A 16,325-nucleotide genomic window follows, 5' to 3' on the forward strand; every position below is an offset into this window, starting at 1 on the left:
TATATTGAAGAATTAAAATTACAAAAACATTTATGTGATTTATCTTAATTTTGTGAATGTGTAACCTATTTTTCTTCTGTCACTCAAAAACTTCAGTTTTAGAATTCTTAATAATTTTTTGCATTAAGTGAATTCTTCCTAGTTTCAAATCAATCAGGTAATTAAGTTTGAAAAATTTATTGAAGTTGTGGAGCATTATTAATTATGATTTTTTTCAGTCACCTGTGGCTGATTACATAAGTATATCTATGGTTTTCTCCTATGTTTTTTAGTATAAAGTCTTCCCAAAGTGAAGCAAATTAATGAGGTCAGTCACCTAAGTTAATATCATAAGGGGTCCCATGCTTCAAATGTCCCTAAGTCATTAATTAATTATTTATTTATTTATCTATTTTTAGTAATAAAAATAACCTATGTCTTAAGGTGATGGGCCTAAAACAGTTTGAGTGAGGTGGACCTTCCATTTCATTAATGTTTCCACTTCTTTTTAAATTTCCTCTAGTTTAAAGTGATCAGAACTACAAGACAATCTTACATTTCAGTACAGTGTCCTAGTTCAGGATATGTCCCAGAAATTTTCTTGTATTTTGTAAATATACTTGACATGAATTTTGTTAATATTATTCTATGTGGTAATGAAAATATTTTTATGGAATTAGAAATGTATTTAATAATCAAATGATTGTTCCTTTTTAGCATAGTTTATTGGAATTCATGATGTGAAAAAATTATTAATTTCTATTTCAACTGCATTTTGTATTTAAAAAATTAAAAATGAAACTAAATCATGCAAAAAATTTTAAATGTATCAACTTTTGACAGTATTAGAGATTGTAAACACAGTACAGAATGAACTTACAAAAAATACTTTGTATGAAAATATCTCATAACAAATTATTTAGTGAAATATTTTATGCAGAAAGAAATGAAAATCCGAAACATTAAACAATTGTCTTGGATATAAAACTCTGATCTTCTAAGCAAAAAAGAATGAGCTTTTTCCCATAATCAAGACAATCATGTTTCTTTCAAACCTGTAACATTAACAACTAAATTTCATTTCCTGGAAACATTTGTAGCAACACAGAATTTATTCCAGTAATTAAATACAGTTAAACTTTTGTGGCACCACCATTAAAAGTAGATAGTATTTTTGAAAACATAAATAAACATTTGGACTTAACGTCACTGATAGTCATATTCTGTGTGTAAGAGACAGAAGTTGTTTAGAATTGTAGAATCTGCTTGAGTAGTTTCACTGTAATATGATATGAGCATTTGGAAAAAAAATCACTCCTGGTTGGACTTTGGATTCTGGATTAATTAATACTCCTGGTTGAAATAATAATGTGTTTCAGTTTTCTTCAAGTTTTTGAAATTGTTTTGTGTCTGATTGGTTTCAGAAAAATCTGGTCTCTTTACCCTAAATAAGTAATTTATTTATTTGTTTGTAATTTTATTTTCATTTTATGTGCCACCTTTCAGGATTTAAATGTGTACTTGTGTGCATTTCTTATTTATTAGGTTATTAACAAAGAAAACCATGTAACCTTAAAGTGCATTTTTGTATACTGCCAAATTAAGCGGTGTCTTCCATATTTTATTTTAATTTAGTTTATCTGTTTAAGTTATTAGTACACTTTATTTTTTTAGCAATGATACTGATGCTGAATTAAACCTTGTGAAAGAACTTTCTGAAAAGAGTGGAGCTTTTCGGTGTGTTATCTGTAGTCACTTTTCTGAAGGTAGCAAAGGAGCTAAAGAATTAGCTGAGGCAGTCATAGCTGCTTGTGATGAGCCATCTAAATTTCATTTCTTATATGATTTGAAAGTGAGAAATTTTCTTGATTATCATTAAAGTATTAAATAGTTAAAACACTTAAAAATTTTAATTTTAATTTTTATTTACAATTCCTTATTCAATGTTTAGAATGTGTTGTTAATCATTTTAAAATTAACAGTAGCTTGTAGAATAGTTGTTGCTCTGTCTACTAGCTGTTTATATTTGTTTCTGTTATTGTTAACATTTTAATTATAAATAGTTTTGTACACTATTGTTATTGCATGTTAAATATTAAGGTATCGCACAATTTACTGATGCGTCATATATTTTTGTAAAATTATTACTTCTTATGTTTGGGAACAGGTATCTTAGCAATGATAGTTTATACCATCATCAAACACGTTCCTATTGCAGTATTTTTATTATTATCTCTCTTTCAATTTTTCAGTTCTGATGGTATTGTGGATAATTATAATATTCATTTTCAAAATCTAACTTAGAAGCAATTTTAAATGTAATATGTTACCAGTTGGTTCTTCCTGGAAAAGTCTAATTTTTCAATATTTGTCTTCACATGCATTATATAACATTGTTTGCCATTATAGGTACCATGCTTCTTTATTTCTTCAAAGCTACAAGCCAAAGGACCCAGTACCCATGCTAATTTTGAAAATTTATTTAAAGAGAGGTTATTTCTGACACATTAAATTTGAGAATAAGTGACAATAAAATCACAAACATTAATCTATGTATTTGGTAGAAAAGAAACTCTTTTTTTTTCCCCCACCTGCAAAAGTTATCTAGAAACCTTCAATTAAAGATTTTAGCTAAAGTTTTAAATCATTCACTCAAGCATCAAATTTCAATCATTTATTAAAGTGTGGAATGTTGAAATTGATATGGTATTGATTAAAGCAGGGATGGGCAAACCTTTTTCGGTCGTGGGCCAAAAATCGAAAGAAAAAAGATTTTCTAAAATTTTAAAAACAATATACAAATATTACAAGTTAAATATGTTAATGAGATGAATGAAATTGCGATTTCATTTTTAAAAGTTCCTTATATTGAGGTTCGAAGTGAGATGTACTGATTCTAAGGAACAAGGCTAAATGCTCATTTGTCAGTCTACTTCTGAAGTAATTCTTTCTGAGGTTTATAGTTGAGAACACTTGTTCACATATATAAGTGAAGCATACATAGCAAAGATTTTTTGGGAGTGAGATATTAAATTTGGGAAGCTTACTTTTGATAATGATTTGTAAAACTCAAACTTTGGCATATTTAGAATATTGCTTGAGATGATTGTTAAATTGCAAATCAATTAATTCAAGCTGCAAATATGACCTCACTGCTTCACAATTTACATTAAAAGCCACGGTAAAAATATCCAGTTCTGTTTGAGTGGCACTGAAATCTGTGTTCGAACACAAAATGCAGTTTTTTCAAGCTATCTTCATAATTCTTAAGCTTCTCTTCATTTACTGAGGGTATTGAATTTAACCTCGGGAAATGAGACAAGTCGTTCTTAGCTAGATGCACAACAGATTTAGTTTTATTAAGTTTTAAGTTAAGATTAAGTATTTTCTAAGAGGTCTAATTCACCTATATTGGATTCCCATATGTCTGCTCGAAAAAGAGATAACGCTTGTTGACGCCAATCTACAGCTATAACTAACAAAGAACTTCTCTTTAACACTTTACCGATTGAAAGCTGTCTGTACTTGCAATTTCTGTAGATTTATGTTTTGTAGAACAAAAATAGAGAAAGTAAAAAATCATCAGTCCTTTGAGAAAAAGAAAGGGAAAAATATTTAAACAAAGTAGAAAAGGAGACAGATATATAATATATAAATATATACTTCTTTTAATTTGCCTTTTACCAGCAAATTAAAATTCTATCCGCGGGCCAGATAGGAACTTCCGGCGGGCCGAACATTGCCCATCCCTGGATTAAAGCATAAAATATCTTGAGGCTTCTGGATGTATCAAGCATGTTAATGTTAAGTATTTAATTAATCCATGTTATGATTTGTACTCTTTTAAGGGTTCAAAGGTATTTCTATTTTTGAATGCATATCTAACACTATTAGCAGGTATGTAAAATGGTCATAAATGCTTGAAAACATTTCTTCCTCTTGGAAAACCATTAAGTTAGCTTTAATTTGAAAAACCACTCAAACGTCAGCAGATAACTAGAGAAGTTTTTTACCAAAAGAATACAAAAATCTTTTGTGAAAATTATTGCTAGTGTATGGCTGTTCCTTGCAGATCATTGGTCTTCAAACTATGTTCTGTGGAGTCTTAGGGTTTTACAAGTCAAACTCAAGATATGAAATAATAATAATAATAAATAATGTTGCCATGATGAACCAACCATAAGAATAAATACCTAAAATAATTCATCTCTGTTATTGTAGCTGTGTAAAACAGTATGTTTGTAAAATTATAATGAAGTAAGAATTTTTTTCATTTTCCATATAAATTATGCTCACAGTATTTGATATATTTTCAATGCTTTTTAATATTTACTATTTTTAAGATGGTGGGTGTTCCATAAAGATAATTATAGTTTCTATGCGTTTCTGAGTCAACATTGTTTGAAGACTGTTATTGTAAAATTATCCATCTTGTCATTACAAATCCATATATGCAAACATTAATCTATTCAAAATTTAGGATTTTAAAAAAGCATTTTTAAAGTTTTTTGAATTTTTCCATCATAATTTTTCATTTAATATAAAATTATTATGCTCTTAATTTTTTTTTTTTTTTTTTTTTTTTTTTTTTTTTCATAAAGCAAAAAGTTTTGGCCGTGTTTTAGTGGAGTTGTTTTTGAAAGAAAAACCTTCAAGTTTTTATTAATTTAATTTATTTATGTAAATCACATTGTTACTATTGATTAAAATTTCTGGATTTTTTCTCAGAAATTATTCGTTTGTTATTATAAAGCTCTGCTTTTGTGAATAATTTACTTCACTACTCTTGATTTCTACTCTCTTGAAGGAAAAACACGAAAGTAAGGCAACATCCATTTTCTTAAGTCTTCACTCCCTTAATTATTTCTTTTATGCAATTTGCAACAAATTATTTAAATATGTAAATTAGCTTAAATTATTTTATTGCCTTACATCAAGCAGGTTTTTTTGATACATTTTTTACTGTGAAGTTTGAACTGCTTTTTAACAGCACAGACAAAATTAAGAGATGAATTAGTAACATTAATTTATTTTCAAACATGCATAAGTTTCAAAGTACAACTGTATATCATTTTCTAACATTAAAATTTATTGTTAAACCTAACATACTGAGGTTTAATGTATGCTTGTTGTAATGAGCTCCATTGACTAAACTTATTCATTAAACACCACATTGCTGACATTAGTAATTCTTTGCTACCTTCCTTTAATTTGAATTATAGTGTTTATTTCGCCATAGCAATCTTTCCAGAGTTACAAACTAAGCATGGATAGTGATGCAGTTGTCTACATTTCATTGCAGAAGATTATTAAATTTTTTGTTGCAGCAAATTGTTGAAAATTTTATACAATGAAACCTTAACTCATAATAAATTATGGTATATTTTCTATTATAGGTCAATATAACCTAAATACATTGATTAATAAAAGATCTATCATCAAATGATAAATCTTTGCAGTGGAATGAAAATAATAGCATTTTCAAGCAAACAAATTTTGAATTTTATGTGTTATCAGCTTAGAATGTAATACTGCATATAAATAAATCTTGCAATTAAATTATGCATAAATGTCCACAAAATCGCTTGATTAATAGTTGAATTATATCTTTCTTTACATTAGCTAAGAGAGGAACTTTTCTGCATGTATTCTTCAAAAATGTACAGCTATCTTCAAAAATGTACAGTTTTATTACAAACATACAAGTTTAGCTTTAGACATAAACATATTGCCAGAATGTGAACAAAAATGAAAAAAAATCTGATTGTTAGATATCATTTAATAAGAAAACTTAATTTTTAGATGTTTTAATTTCCTAAATGAAGTAGAAATATGAAAAATTAAATGAAGTAGCTTCCAATTTCAAATTTTTAACTGATGAAAAGTTAATATCATTAAACATAATTAATTTGAAAGCAACAGCTTAGCACTTAAATATCTAGATAATATAAATGCTACAGAAATTTAGTCAGAATGTTCCAGTTTTATAAATCGCGCAATTTCTATAATTCTCTATATTTAATATTCACTACTTATTTTCTTTTTAAAGGCTTCTCTTGAAGATAAGATAAAAGTAATTGCTGAGCAAATTTATGGAGCTAAAGGTGTTGAATTTAAAAGTCAGGCAAAAGAGAGGCTGGAACTTCTTGAGAAGCAGGTATTTAAGTAGTTAAAGTATCTTATAATTATATCTTTATACTACTAATTTTTGTAGCTATTCATTCCTTTATGCATGAAAGCCTTATGAATTTTTATTGATCTCAATATTATTCATTTCAATTTTGAAATAGTGTTGAAATAATTCTTGAATCTAAATGATGTATAAATATTGCTATAAAAACTTTCTTTTGTACTTTAAAATCATAATTATATGTAATAGTAAAATATTGTGTAATAAGTAAATAATATATAAGCGACAACTGTAGTAGAAGAATAGTTCCTTGACTTTTAATATTTTAAAGTATTACATGCACTTCAAACATGATTTTCATTTCATTTAAATTTTTAAAAAAAATGTGAAATACACAGGGTTGGCACAATATCTGACACCTTTAGGTAAAGGAATATAAGTACTTCTATACAGTGTCTGTCACTTAGTAACACAGTTTCATATACATGTGTGAATATTTATGTAAAAAATATCATTGTGAAATTATAAACAAATTTTGTTAATTAACACTAATACATTTTCATACATATTACAAGTATATGTATAAGAAGAAAATTGCTACATTGGAAGTACAAAAATTAATTTTAGGAGCTTTCGCCTCAGTGAAATTTTGAATTCATGTGTATTAACTGTAAATGTGATTTCATGCTGTATAGATATTATTAAATCAGTGAATCAGTCTAGAGACATTCCAGAGTGAATATATGCTTTTATAACTAATTCTGAAAAGCTCAGGACTGAATTTGCTGAAAATACTGACAATATCAAAAAGTTCTGAGTAGCATACATATTTGGTTCAGTATTTTCTTGACTCACAGGCGCTTGGTGTTTTATCATTTGGAAAAATAACAATTTCATGAAAATATGTGATTTTATGTTTTCAAATAATAAGGAAAATTAGTAAGAACCTACAAAAACTGAAGAAAATCCACTAATAAAATAAAAATTTATTGTGGCAAACTAATTTTATTTCAAATTAGAAAATAAATAAAAGCATATACAAATGACTAAATACAAGAAAATGTATCAGCTAAATTCTCAAATATCGCATTGAGGGAATGCTGCATTAAGTCATTACCTTGCTATTAATGAGATATTTGATTATTAATATTCTTTGGCAACTTATTAAATTATAGTGTACATTCTGATATACAGCATGCCAGCACCATGTTGTTTTTCATGTGCTTTAAAGTCACCATTGCTTTTTATTATTTTAACTTGTGAAGAAACCTTCTCAATGAGCTATGTTAACCTAAAAACTGCTTTTGCTGTTGTGCACACCTTTGTGTGTTTTTGTATTTAATAGGATCCTTTAATTTAAAAACCTCATCAAATTTATTTTCTGTGCTTTAAGTATTATATGAGTACAAAGAATAATTATCTATAATTCAGCCTCCAATTTGTTAAGAAAACGAAACTTTTCCATTGACAAAGTCAATTATGTCTAATTCCAAAAAATGATTTTGTGTGAACAGTAAAATGAGCTCCACAAAAAACATGTCTTCAATCCTTCTTTAAATTCTGAGCTAAGTAACAAAAGGTTTTTAACATGCTTAAATTGATCATACTCCAGAATAAATACTGAGTAAATGACAGAAAATGTTGGTAGTCTTTGTTCAATAAGTTATTCTTCCAGAAATTGATTTTAACCAGAAAAGTCGATATTGAGCTCATCATTTTCGATGTGTATTTTCCTTTTTCTTGTATTGTGGTATTTTGGTCATTGAGTTTTACAGTAATATTGGTTAAAAATGGCAAATCAGCAAGCCACTCCATGTAATCCAAATTTTGGTAGTAGTTGTTGTCTTTGGGCATCAGAAATGTTTTAGCATTCCAACAGACCTTGTTAAACTTTATTTTGAGTCAGCCACCTTACTCCTTAGATTGAGCTTTTAGCCTCCAAATTTCCTTGGTAAATGATGCAGTGGTAAAATTTAAATTTGGAAAATGTGTAATCCTGCTTATAAAAAGCTGACAAACCCTGTATTATTCCCAATCACAGCTAATGCACCATCAATTGTGATTATGAAGAGTTTTTTTTATTAGCCTATTTTCTCCAGTAATATAATTTTTAACTCCACTCCTATATGTCTTGCCCTCCAGTGTGTTTTGCCGATGTGAACATCTCTACATATAATAAAAGAAAGAGTCTGTCTGTGTGTGTGTGTCTTTCGTTCGTGCTGCGCATAAGCTAATAGACCCACGACTACGAAATTTGGTACATAGGTGCATCTAGACAAGAGCCAGTGCACCTCAAAGCGATTTTTTCGAAATTCGAAATAGAATTTTTTTTATTTTATGTTTTGTGACGAAATCTCGACATTTTGAGACATAATGGGCTATAGTAAAGCGAGATTTTACTCTACACACTCCATTTTCACATCGCCATGAAACGTAGGCACTTAGCTATTTTACGAACTTAAAATAAATTTCATGTTTCAATAAATCGATTAAATACGAATTTATTTAACAAAGGAAGCTTAACACCTTTTCAATGGGATTTTTTCTAAAAAAGTTTTTTTTTCTTTGATTTTTGGACACTTTAAACTTTTATCCTTGCGACTGCTTTTACAAAAAGAATTTTGGAAAAATGATAATATTTTGTATTTTAAAAAAATTTTTTAAATGAAGCTTCCGAGTCCATTTCTCACATCTCACATCTTTAAAAATGTGATTTTGGCAACAATTTTCCTGTCGTATTGTTGTTGATAGATTTCTGATGAAATCCTATCATTTTGAATAATTTCATTCTTTTAGAAATATGGGTTTGGCAACAATTTTTCATTGTATTTCTTATGTCACTGTTTTTAAGAGATTGGCATATTTCATTGTCATTTATATGTATATATAATACATTTTTATTGATTTTTTTTTTGATAAAGTTGTTCTTCAGAGTAAAATTCTGCGCAGAATTTTATCTTTTTTGAGTAGCTTTCATGTTATTTTTTTTTGCTTATTTCACTGTTTGTAAGATATTGAAAAGTTTTGCATGATCTTTTTTTCTTCAATGGAAAGTTGGTTAATTTTTTTATTAGGATAATTAATATTTGTTTTAAGGGATATAGCTTATTTCATTGTAATTTTTTTTCTCTTGAAAATATAAGATAAAATATCATTAATTATACTTTGCTTTTCAGAATTTTTTTTTGTATTCTTTTATGTTATTTATTGCTCATTTCACTGTTTTTAAGATATTGAAAAGTTTTGAGTGATTTTTTTAGGAAATAAAATTCTTAACCTCCTTTATACCATTTGAGTTCTTAAGATTTTGCAAAGGGAAGTTGATTAATTTATTTATTAGGGTAATTAATATTGGTATTAAGGGATATTGCTTATTGCATTGTAATTTTTTTATACGTAATAACTTTTTTTTTATGAAGTTGTTCTGCAGAGTAAAATTCTATATTATTTGTATTAAGGGATATTGCTTATTTCATTGTAAATTTTTTATACGTAATAACTTTTTTTTATGAAGTTGTTCTGCAAAGTAAAATTCTACGCAGTTTTTAAATTTAACGTTTGGTGTTCCCTTCAGCCATTTTTCCAGTACATTCAAAAGCCAGACAAAGGCTGGCAGCGAAGCTGCTAGTGGTTAATAATGCTTCTTTCATGGAGATGCCAGGAAACACCATTCATGTGAACATCAGATATTGTGGTGAATCAGTAACATCAGTGGATTCATCAAACTACTGGAAAAAGTACGCACATATTTCCAAACAGGATCTTATCTGTGCTTAGATATTTTTTCGCCATATTGTCTATTCATTGTGTCACCATGTTTTGTGACAGAGACAGATCTTTTATAGTTGAGATTATTTCATTTTTGATTTTAAATTTGTGAAATAAAGGCTATGACATTGACAGCATATCTTCTTTCACAATGGCCTCATTCGAATATGCCTTTTTATGACATGCAAGAATGTAACTTACTTTAAAAGATACCTTTGTGTGATTCTTTGCTTCATTATTGAGGGTAAAAAGATTGCTTTGTTGAGCTTTCACAGAAGATTTCATTGATAGAGTTTTATGTCTACATAGTACCGAGTACTATGTAGACATAAAACTATGTGAACACAAATGCTACACCTCAGTACGTGATGTGTAATTGTATCATTTTATACTTGTTTTTTACATTAAAATTAGAGTAAAATTTTTGTGTCATGGCACTATTGTGATTGTGGTTGGCAGGCTTCTAAAGATAGAATTGTTGGCTATCAGGCACCCACGATACATGGATTGGACACAACTGCTGTAGACATATTAAACTAGTCTCCTGGTAAAAACCCAGCTTTGAAAAAATATATACACTATTGCTTTATGGTATGTGATTCAAGGAAAATTTAATGTAATGCTAGTAGTACATCTAATTCTCCTTGCGAAAGGTTGGAAGTGGGGTGGGAGACCATCAGACTCCCCCCCCCGGATTGTTATTCCTCAAAATTAGGTGTAACTGTGCAGTTAGTGCATCTCAACTATACCTCAGCCTGCACCTGTATGTCTAATTCTGTGCTTAACTTAGTTTATTACAAATGTATTTTTAAAGTATATGCTACAAAGAAAAATTATTATTGCATATTTACATAAATAACAGGATGGTCTACTTTGCATGTCTCAGGGTGAATAGTGTGTGTTTGATGTAAAACAATTTTTTATTTACCTTTTTTTTTCCCTAGTGATGTAGTTATCTTCTAAATGGCCAAATCTCTCTTTTGTAGTCTAATGATTTTCAAAATATGCAGATTTTTTTAATAAAAATTAACTATTATGGAACTAATAGTTTAATTATGGAAACAATCTTGATATCTAATTGCTGGAGTCTTAGAATCAATTTTCTTTTCAATCAGATTTCAATTTCAGAATCAGGTAGGGTAAAATATCTTTGCTCATTGCATATTAGTATTATTAGCATCTGTAAACAGTTTTGAGTTTAATGTGAATTATTATTAACATTTAAATGAAGATTGAAGTAATATATCATAGAATTTTAAATGTCTGGGCGAGCAATACACATCTAATTTTCACTCCAGGCTAACGTACTCCCAATGATGAGATTTTGTACTTGATAACCAGTTCTTAATTTTTATTGGCTTCAGCTGTTGTTAGAAGTAAAATATAAAAAATAATATATATTTTTACAAAGAACCTTTTGGTATATTATCATAACATATGGAAATGCCTTAAAAAATTATTAGAAAGGTATCTTGCACATAGTTTCACTTCAGGTAAAAAGTACCTAAGAAAATCTTTTCAGATATAAGATTATTAAAAAAAACAGTGAATCATAGAAGATAGTGCATAACAGAAATCAGCCTCCAAGGGATTCTTTATGTTTACACATGAAGGATCTCTTGGAGCTTTCTCATCACAACATCTCAAATTCTAGGCCAATGATTCTCAACCCGTATTGCTCCTATCCCTCTGTTTCACCATATGACTAATCATGTCTTCCCACCAAGTTTTTTTTTTTTTTTTCCTTTTTTTTTTAATGTAAGTTGTGCATTCCAAATAATAAATAAAGCTATACAAAATATCCCAGCAAGATTGCCTTAAGTCTGAAAGATTAGATTCCTCACTCAAATACATTAGAAAAAATGACACAAGCATCATAAATTTACAGCTATTACTTTTTGAGAAATGTGCTATTGAAAATATGTAACATCACATCTAATATTCAGAAAATAAATTCTATTAGAAACATAAACATTAGAGAGGAACATAAACATCCTTCCATGCAATATGACATCACATTTAAATGAGACAATACATAATATGACTATTATACATATTGAGGCATGGTTGCATGCAGGGCAGGAGCTGACTTTAATTGCAATTACAATTATTTCATTTGCAATGTAATTGTAATCACAGCTGATTCAATAACAATTAATTCAATTATAATGTAAATGTATTATAAATGAAGATAATTAAATTGTAGTTGCATGATTTATAATTACATTTGCATAGCAATTATGACTACAATGAAATTATAGCTATGAATATAATGTATATGCATGTTAACTAGAATTACAGTATAACTACAATTAAATTTATTAGTACTCACATTAGTATTACACCTTGAAGGAAGAACAATATTTTTACTTATGTTATAAAATAAGGCTCTCAAAAAAATAAATAAAAATTTTCAGACACGACCATGCCTCTGAAATTGATGGGGGAAATGAACATAAATATCAGGAAGCAGCTTTCAGGTAGTGCTTGCTGTCAGTGCATGAATTCATCTTTAAAATTAAAGCTATCTTTTATTGACTGAAAGTCAGTGATTCATTGTAATTATTTTATAGTTAAAACTATAATTAATGCAATAATTGCAGTTATAACATAATGGCATTTAGAATTACAATATAACTGTAAAAGCAATCAATTTTTTGGCTTAGCAGAAACTGACTAGACCAGATAATGTTGGTAAATCGATTCAGCTTCAAATTTCAGCAAACAACCTATATGTTTGGGGATCTTCGTGGTTCTTCTTCCATGAATACAAACCAGTTTCTCTTAGAAAATGCTCCACGAAGACATAGTTATTTTATATGCTTTTTTTGTATTTTTGAATACATACCATCTCCCCATGTACCACAGATGTACATTATGGGACTTACAAAAGTAAGTTAACTAAACCATTAAATATTACATGTATAAATAAAAACAGAGAACAGCAGTCTGGACTTCACAAAAGCAAATAAGTTCATTGACCACGTGATACTGAACTTTTTCAAATCATTCTGCAAGCATAATCTAGGGCTGCCATCGAAGGTACAGTAGGAAAAAATTAAATGTTCCAAATCTTGAGGTACTATTTTTTTAAATACTGACATAAATTAGTTGATCTGAAATTGAAACAAAATGGGTAACTTACAAATTTACCGTGACCATATAAAAACTGAGATCCTTTAAAATTAATAGAGAGGAAAGACTCGAAATGCAGTCTGTGCTAAACAGAAGGAAAGAGCTTTTTAGTGCCCTCAGGATAACAAGATGAAATATATTCATCATTCCACTTAGCTAAAAGCTTCTTATGAGGACTTCCAAAAACTCTTTGGAATGCTAATATACAGGAATGTATAGGTAAATTTATAATATCTATTTATCTATAATCTATGGGTAAATTTAAAGCATCTTAAGCTAAAAAATCAGCTCTTTCATTTAATCCACGATGATCATGCACGTAAGCAAAACGAATATCAATTCCCCTATTTCTAAGCGAACCATCAGTTAATAGAGTTTCAATTACTAATTTATCGCTGCTGGCAATATTGTTCAAAAGATGAAGAGAAAAAAAAAGAATCAAAACAACTAAGGTACCTTGAGGATGCTGTTCCATTATCCTTGATCAATTTGACACCAAGAATTTCTGCTTGAAAAACTGTGCATTCATTCCATGCACGGTTTATAAATAGCAAACCTCAGTTTGGTCTTCAAAAAGAACAAATGCAAGGCTAACCTTATTGTTCATTTTGCTCTCATCTGTAAAGAAAACTACATGAAAACACATTTCAGTAGTTTCTTTATAATCGCAGACATTTATGTGCTCTGAAGTAGCTGAATGAGGAATATTGGAGAAAAGGACATTTCCATTTATGCAGTCTTCCAAAGTATAATGGATGCACTGACTGCAGCTCGCTTTGCGTCAATGTTAAGACGTTTCGTGATAGCTGAACTGCGGCAACGTGGCATTTTAGACAACATGATTTTATGCATTATGGGGCGCCATCGCACATTGGTACATGTGTCACACGGTTACTTAGGCAACATTTCAGGAATGAACGAATTATAGGCCGAAACTTCCCCACTTCTTGGCCACCCTGGTCACCAGACCTCAACCCCTATGACTTTTGGCTATGGAGTTATCTCAAAAGCACTGTTTGTTGTGATAATCTAAACACTTTGGCAGAAAAGATTGCATACACCGACATATCCGTAACATTTCTCTTGATATGCTGAGAGCTTCTGTTGAGAACGCAGTAGTACGATTTAACTTGCTTTCGGAAATAGTAGATGCCACATTGAACATGCTTTTTAGCACGTTTAGGAAACAATTAAACACATTTTAATGTAATGCATTTATCTATTTACTGAAAACATAGGTTATATTTAATAAAAGCCTACTTCGTAATTAATATTATTACTGCAAGTTGAACTTCACCAGGGCCGCCGAAATTTTTACATTTTGAATGGAACCGGGCAGCAAAAAGTCTAGCACCAACCCTGAACTTAACTGAATAATTGTGCAGCATGATCTCAGATGGAATATAAGTCTATTTTTCTGCATCCACCGGTGGCCGAGTGATGAGATTGCTAACATTATTAGTTTGACTCTGGATAAAATCTCGACGAAGAAGCTGGATAAGCTTAAATATCACCTACCAATTTTCCATAGAAAGTCCTCCACGAAAGTATCCTTCCCTTTAAGCAGGTTGTGTGCTTTGCCATAATCCGTATAACTAATCTTCTGCCAAAACAGTCATCTACTGACACATAACAGAATTATGCTTGTTTATTTTTCTACCTGCTAAGTAGAAAAAGGGAATTCAAACTTCCCGTTTGAATTCCCTTTTTTCGTTTGAATTCCCTTTCTCCTTTATCAAGACTAAATGAAGTTTTCATGATTTATTTCCTTTGTAATATAAAAACAAAGATCAGTTCCATTAAAAAATCATCCACAAAGACATCTCTTTCTATAGGCGTATAATCTTCGTTTACTTTCCCTTCATAAATAATTCAAATCCTCATATCTGTTGGTGAACATCATAAACACTCACTCATATATGCATATTTAATTCTATATGAATTAGCCGAAATTAGTTCCTGTAAATACATTCCGCTTTAACAATATTTCATTTACATATTTAATGAAAATATGTGTAGTATTTAACAAAGGATTAATTAATAATTTATGTTGCAATTACAAGCTGTACTACAGGCAGAAATTAGCCCTTTTAGTGCCGAATGGCGATATATCGCAATTGGCAACACTTGCAAAAAGTGCCAAAACGATATATTGTTGCATATGCGATAGGCCTTAGTTCCGTACTATCTATTCTCATTACAAGAGTTAAATTAACTGCAAAATAAAGTTATAAAAAAATGGTCTAATTTCGTTGTAAAATTATAAACAAAATTATTTTGGGGTTTTCATATTGTTTTATATCGATGTTATTCGTATGATTTTCAACAAATATTGAAATGCAATTAGCATTACTTTATTATTTCCTTATATAATGCTTTTCGAATTTTGTAAATGTCATTAATAGTTTGATTTTTATGAGCTTTTCCTCATCTGTTGCAAATTCGTCAAATCGGTTCATTATTCTTTGTATAGGTCCGACACTTTCGCTCGTAATTAGATTATATAATTGCAATTACTTTGTAATTGTAATTACAATTTAATTGCAGTTACATAGTAATTGTAACTGAAAAAGCAATTAAATGCTCCATTTACAATTACAATATAACTGTAGTTGTAATTTTAATTACATTGCTCCCAACTCTGCAATTAAGTTTCTCTCTATAGTAAATAGGATTTGATAAACCATTTGTTTAAGATAACCCATAAACAGAAATCCAAATGTGTCAGGTCTAACGGTCAAGGTGACCACCCAGTCAGACCTCTGAATCCAATTCAATGACCTGAATATTCCTATTCCAAGTAACCATACAGAGAAGAGTTGAATTATGCCAAACTTTGTCATGCTGGAGTCGTAGGGCATATAATATTGGTAAGGGTATATTATTAAGAAAGTTAGTCAGTATATCATGAAGTTTATAATAATAAAGAGAAAAATGTGATCTCTTCTATGCACTGGGTACAAAATCATCTGTCTTGATTGCATTTTTCTTTTGAAAAACTGTAGGTCATAGAAATATGGTTTACTTGGTCATTTATATTTTCTCTGAGCGAGTTATCTAACTGAACAGATTTTATGCAGTGATGATGGGAAATCTTGTAAATTGAAGCTTTTATTACATTAAAATTTTCAGCCTTTTATGGCCCATGACTTCAATTGTGACTTAGCAATTCTTTGCTGTTAGCCATTTAGTATTCTGTCCATCAATCTGAGGTCAAACAATTCCTCCTTTGTAACAAGAAATTTCCCCGTTAGGGCTGGAGATTTCTCCACTGATTGAGAATCCTGCCCTCTGCTATTTAACATTGCTATTA

At 29.4% G+C, this 16,325-nt stretch overlaps 1 protein-coding gene across 3 annotated transcripts in view; it reads left to right on the plus strand.

The window, feature by feature from the left end:
* pug (pug C-1-tetrahydrofolate synthase, cytoplasmic) overlaps nt 1–16,325 on the plus strand; it is a 136,561-nt gene that overhangs the window by 114,070 nt on the left and 6,166 nt on the right. For all 3 annotated transcript variants that reach the window (XM_085813017.1, XM_085813018.1, XM_085813019.1), the window contains 2 exons: nt 1,654–1,831; nt 6,029–6,136. In XM_085813017.1, the coding sequence (XP_085669143.1) occupies nt 1,654–1,831; nt 6,029–6,136 (286 nt within the window). The remainder of the gene's footprint in view (nt 1–1,653; nt 1,832–6,028; nt 6,137–16,325) is intronic.

This window comes from Stegodyphus dumicola, chromosome 3 (assembly GCF_044657685.1).
Source record: "Stegodyphus dumicola isolate Sdum_Otavi_A_Nest chromosome 3, ASM4465768v1".
NCBI lineage: Eukaryota > Metazoa > Arthropoda > Arachnida > Araneae > Eresidae > Stegodyphus > Stegodyphus dumicola.